A 5,000-nucleotide genomic window follows, 5' to 3' on the forward strand; every position below is an offset into this window, starting at 1 on the left:
GTCTTATAAAAAAATAATAAGACCTTTTTTTTAACTGTACAGATAAATACACAATTCACAACAGAAATTTAAAAAACACGCACAGTGAGATTAGCAATGAGGATGTGGTTGCCGCTATCTTGCAATATCTCGAGGTCGAGTCTGAGGGCGTCTTCCAAGGCACTGAACATGTCTAAGAGCAAAGCGGCACGAATGGACAGCGGATCGGCCACTATGTTCCCGCCCACTCTCAGAATCTGTAATGGACGATTATTTTTAAAAAATAAATGAAAAACATAAAAATAAATAGGTGAATAGATAAATAGATAATATAAATTGAGTAGTGGGTATGGAGGTTCAGTTTCCGAAAACTTTTTGGGAATCTGCGATGAAAGATCATTTAAAAAAAAAGAAACGAAAAACTTTTGAGGAATGGTCAGCGAAGATCGTTTTCCTACAAAAACTATTGAGTAGTAGTATTAGCGTCATTATCGATAAAGGAAAGGAGAATCTGTAAAAGACCACAAAAAAAAAAAAAAAAAAAAAAAAAATCACACCGCCATCGATACTCTCATCAAATATCTCACAAGACTAAAGTACAAAATCCCCCAAAAGCGACGTCCTCGGCTTCCCTCTCACCTTATCGAAGGAACTATGATGCAGACGCGAATGGACCGCCCACTCCGAGGCCCTGGAGGAAGCATAATGGGCAACGCTCGAGTTCCAGGTCACCACGCCCTCGGGATCGCCCGTCCTGTCGAGCCACAGTCGAGTCTCCAAGTTCGAACTCGAGACCAGACGACCTCCTGGCAGCGACGAGATCTCTGCCTCCTCCACGACGTTCCTCCGCGACACCGTCATGAGCTGGACTGTCCGGTTGGTTGTGTCCAGCAGCAAATCTGTCGAACGTAAATAACAGTTGGCAGTTGATTATGCTTATTTCTCATTCTGTTTCTAATTATGTGATTATCCTATTTCATAACTCTCCTAGTAATGTACTTGATACTGTATCCACTTATGATGTATTAAAATAGGCTGTATTAATATCTCGTAGTAATGGACTTGACACTGATTTTACTTATGCTGTATTAATATCTCCTAGGAATGTACTTGACATTGATTTGACTTATGCTGTATTAATATAGGTTGTGACTATCTACGCCAAGAGAAGTACCATTGTAAATCACGGAATAAAGTGTTCTGACTTGTGACTCTGGCTTAGGCTTAGCAGTGATGACTGGCATATTATTTCCTAAATGATTTAATTATAGATATAACGCCTGGTCACGAATAATAACAGGTTCACGTCGACGAAATTATATTTGTTTGTTTTTATAAACCAGTCGTCAACAGATATACTATTACCACTGTTCTCCTAGCAGGTGAAAAAAATCTCAAATAAGAGTAAATAAAAATAATTTAATCCAGCACATACCAACGCTATTTTTTTATTATTGTCTCCCCTGCAATTTCCTATCCTTGCCCTGACTTTGCAACAAAGCAAATGAAGGAATAGACTAATGAGCTGTTATCGTGGTTTTACTTAACAAAATTAATTAACCTGGAACCAATTACAAAGTTAAGGAGACTTAAATTACGGAATTCAACAAAAGAAAGATGTAAAGAAAGAAAAATGAAAAAAAAAAGATAAGAGGAAAAAAGAAGAAAAACGAAAGGAAAATATGAAAGAAAGACAAAAAAGGGAAGAAAGAGATAAAACAAGTTGATAATTAAGAAAACAAAATGAATAAATACATAAAAGAAAAAAATCTTAACACTATATCAGTAACAAACTGTATCGAAATAATCAGTATAACTTAAAAGATAAAATAAAAAGAAAAGAAAAGTGGGAGAAAAACCGAAAGAAAGAAAGGAGAAAAAAAAATCGAAAGAAAAATAGTAAAAGAAAGAGAAAAGAAAGAAAAAAAACGAAAGAGAAAGAAAATCAATCGAAACAGAAAAAAAACTAAAACAAAGAGAAAAGAAAGAAAGCAAGAAGACGAAAAAAAAAAAAAAACACGAAAAAAAAAATCACAAACCAAGAGTCTCAGGCGTGAGGCGAAGAGTGGCGTGCAGAAGGCCGCGATTCTCGAAGGTATCACACGTGACCCTCTGGCACTCCACGCGCCGGATGCCACCCGTCACCATCACCTCCTCAGACTAGAAAAGGACGTTGCCAAAAAAAAAAAAAAAAAAGATAAATAAATGAATTACTATTAAGATAATAATAATAAAAAATAATAATGATGATAATGATGATAATGATGATAATAATAATAATGATAATAATAATAATAAAACAAAATATAATAAATAAAAACCTAATGATTGATAAGATAAAGCATTAGATAAAAAATAACAAATTAATAATATAAAACAAGTTGACAGTTTATTATCATTTCCTAACAGTATATCGATGACAAGCAAGTAATATATATATTTTAGTTCCTTTATTAACTAATAATAATAATAATAATAATAATAATAATAATAATAATAATAATCAGCATAATTAAAAGAGAGAAAACAAAATCTTATCACCATGAGAATAATCAAGATAACGTAATTTTAATCATAGTTGAACATCATTTCCAAAACAGCTTTTTTACCGTTTCCTCAGCGGTGAAGGTAACGGAATTCTGCACCAAAGGATCGTCAGGAGTCTGCCAGAAGAGTGAGTTGAGAGCATGGGCGGCCACGGAATACGTCCGGGTGGAGGGCGTGCTGCGGGCGTGGGCGTGAGCTTGGAGGCGTACACACTCCTCGCTGGTGGAGCAGACGGAGAGTAACAGCGCCCGTGTCTCCGAGGTGTGGGTGACGGTCACGCCCACGACCGGGGTGGCGTTGACGGTCAGGCTGCTCTTTATCTGTGGGCGCCGGAGGAGGAGGAGCAGAGGTTGGTACTGTGCTGTTAGCGAATCGGATATCGGCGAGGGAGGAAGGTAAAGTTAAGTGGGCATGAGTGTTGATATGATGGAACTAAGGGACGAATCGCCAGAGGGGGAAGGGGGAAGGGAGGGTGGAGGGAGGGGGAAGGGAGGGTGGAGGGAGGGGAAAGGGAGGGTGGAGGGAGGGGAAAGGGAGGGAGGGAGGGGAAGGGAGTGAGGGAGGGAGGGAGGGAGGGAGGGAGGGAGGGAGGGAGGGAGGGAGGGAGGGAGGGGGGGGAGGGAGGGGGAGACAATAGTAGGGAGAGAGAGAGAGAGAGAGAGAGAGAGAGAGAGAGAGAGAGAGAGAGAGAGAGAGAGAGAGAGAGCGAGAGAGAGAGAGCGAGAGAGAGAGAGAGAGAGAGAGAGAGAGAGAGAGAGAGAGAGAGAGAGAGAGAGAGAGAGAGAGAGAGAGAGAGAGAGAGAGGGAGAGAGAGAGAGGAGAGAGAGAGAGAGAGAGAGAGAGAGAGAGAGAGAGAGAGAGAGAGAGAGAGAGAGAGAGAGAGAGAGAGAGAGAGAGAGAGAGAAAGAGAGAGAGAGAAAGAGAGAGAGAAAGAGAGAGAGAAAGAGAGAGAGAGAAAGAGAGAGAGAGAGAGAGAGAAAGAGAGAGAGAGAGAGAGAGAAAGAGAGAAAGAGAGAGAGAGAGAGAGAGAGAGAGAGAGAGAGAGAGAGAGAGAGAGAGAGAGAGAGAGAGATAGAGAGATAGAGAGATAGAGAGATAGAGAGATAGAGAGATAGAAAGATAGAGAGATAGATAGAGAGATAGATAGAGAGATAGATAGAGAGCGAGAGAGCGAGAGAGAGAGAGAGAGAGAGAGAGAGAGAGAGAGAGAGAGAGAGAGAGAGAGAGAGAGAGAGAGAGAGAGAGAGAGAGAGAGAGAGAGAGAAAGAGAGAAGGGGGAGAGGGAGGGGGACAGGGAGAGAGAGAAACAGACAAAGTGAAGAAAAACCGCACAACAGAGGGACCCGACACCCACCTGCACACCGCCGCCGGGCAGAGCGAGCGCGTGACGCACCATCAGGTCACTGTACGACTTGGCATTCAGCACCAGGTCACTCACGCCCGCTTGCCACACCCGCTCCTCCTCGACGTCGTGATTGTAGTATGTTAATCTATCGGAATGAAGGTACGTTTCCATCATACTTCAAGTTTTGGTTTATGTGGATTTAACCTTTTTTTTCATTATTTATCAATATGATGTGTTTTATTAACTGTTAAGTGTTAATATGTTGATTTAATGCGATTGCTATGTATCCGAAAAATTTATATTCTTGGATCGAAATTGCAGACTGTGTAATACAATTCTATTGAATTTGAAAATAGGAATATCAACCAGCAATGCCATCAACGAAGGAGAATGCATGGCACCATTCCGGACACCTACCTGGCACTGTGGAGCGTGGCGTTGTGCACCAAGTACATGGCGTGGACGGCTTGTTCTCCTTCACCTTCTAAGTTCGATTCCAACTTAACTGTGACTTTGTCGAAGCTGAGATGAGGGGCGTCCATCTCCAGTCTGATGGTGCAGTCGCGGAAGGTACGGAAGTGCACGTCATCTCGGTACGTGAAGTTACGTGCACCCCAGCTGAGGTCGACGTTCGTGCCCCAGTGGTGGAGGCTGTACTTGGTGCGGCTCGTCGTCAGCTGCGGCGTGAGCGGGAAAGTGTTTAGCAGGATCCGCAGAGTCAATATATAAAGGAAAGGGTATGAGGGAATGTTTAGCAAGATCCTTAAAAGGTCTTAAGTTGAATTTATTAGTTGGTTTACAGGTTTAGGAATAGAAGAAGGTGTGTGAGCCAGAGTGTTTAGCAAGATCCGTAGGTTTCAGGTTGAACTTACTGGTTGCTTATAAATTTACGAATAGAAAAGGGTGTGAGGGGCAGTCTCTAGCAAGATCCGTAGATGGTCTCAGGCTGAACTTACAAATCGTTTATAAATTTTGGAATAAAATAAATTTATGAGGGACAGTGTTTAGCAAGATTCATAGGAGGTCTCAGGCTGAACTACAAATAAGTTATTTATATATATAGAAATAAAGAAAGGGTGTAAGGGGCAGTGTTTATCAAAATCCGTGGAAATTTTTTAAATTGAACACA

The 5,000-nt window shown here is 41.3% G+C and overlaps 1 protein-coding gene across 1 annotated transcript in view; it reads right to left on the bottom strand.

Moving 5' to 3' along the window:
* LOC125034783 overlaps positions 1-5,000 on the bottom strand; it is a 21,347-nt gene that overhangs the window by 2,679 nt on the left and 13,668 nt on the right. Inside the window, exons 19-24 of the mRNA XM_047626749.1 lie at positions 4,289-4,548; positions 3,881-4,016; positions 2,589-2,846; positions 2,019-2,139; positions 619-878; positions 84-236 (exon numbers count right to left, since the gene is read on the bottom strand). Coding sequence (XP_047482705.1) covers positions 84-236; positions 619-878; positions 2,019-2,139; positions 2,589-2,846; positions 3,881-4,016; positions 4,289-4,548 — 1,188 coding nt within the window. The remainder of the gene's footprint in view (positions 1-83; positions 237-618; positions 879-2,018; positions 2,140-2,588; positions 2,847-3,880; positions 4,017-4,288; positions 4,549-5,000) is intronic.

The sequence above is a fragment of the Penaeus chinensis genome, chromosome 18 (assembly GCF_019202785.1).
Source record: "Penaeus chinensis breed Huanghai No. 1 chromosome 18, ASM1920278v2, whole genome shotgun sequence".
In the NCBI taxonomy this organism is placed as follows: domain Eukaryota; kingdom Metazoa; phylum Arthropoda; class Malacostraca; order Decapoda; family Penaeidae; genus Penaeus; species Penaeus chinensis.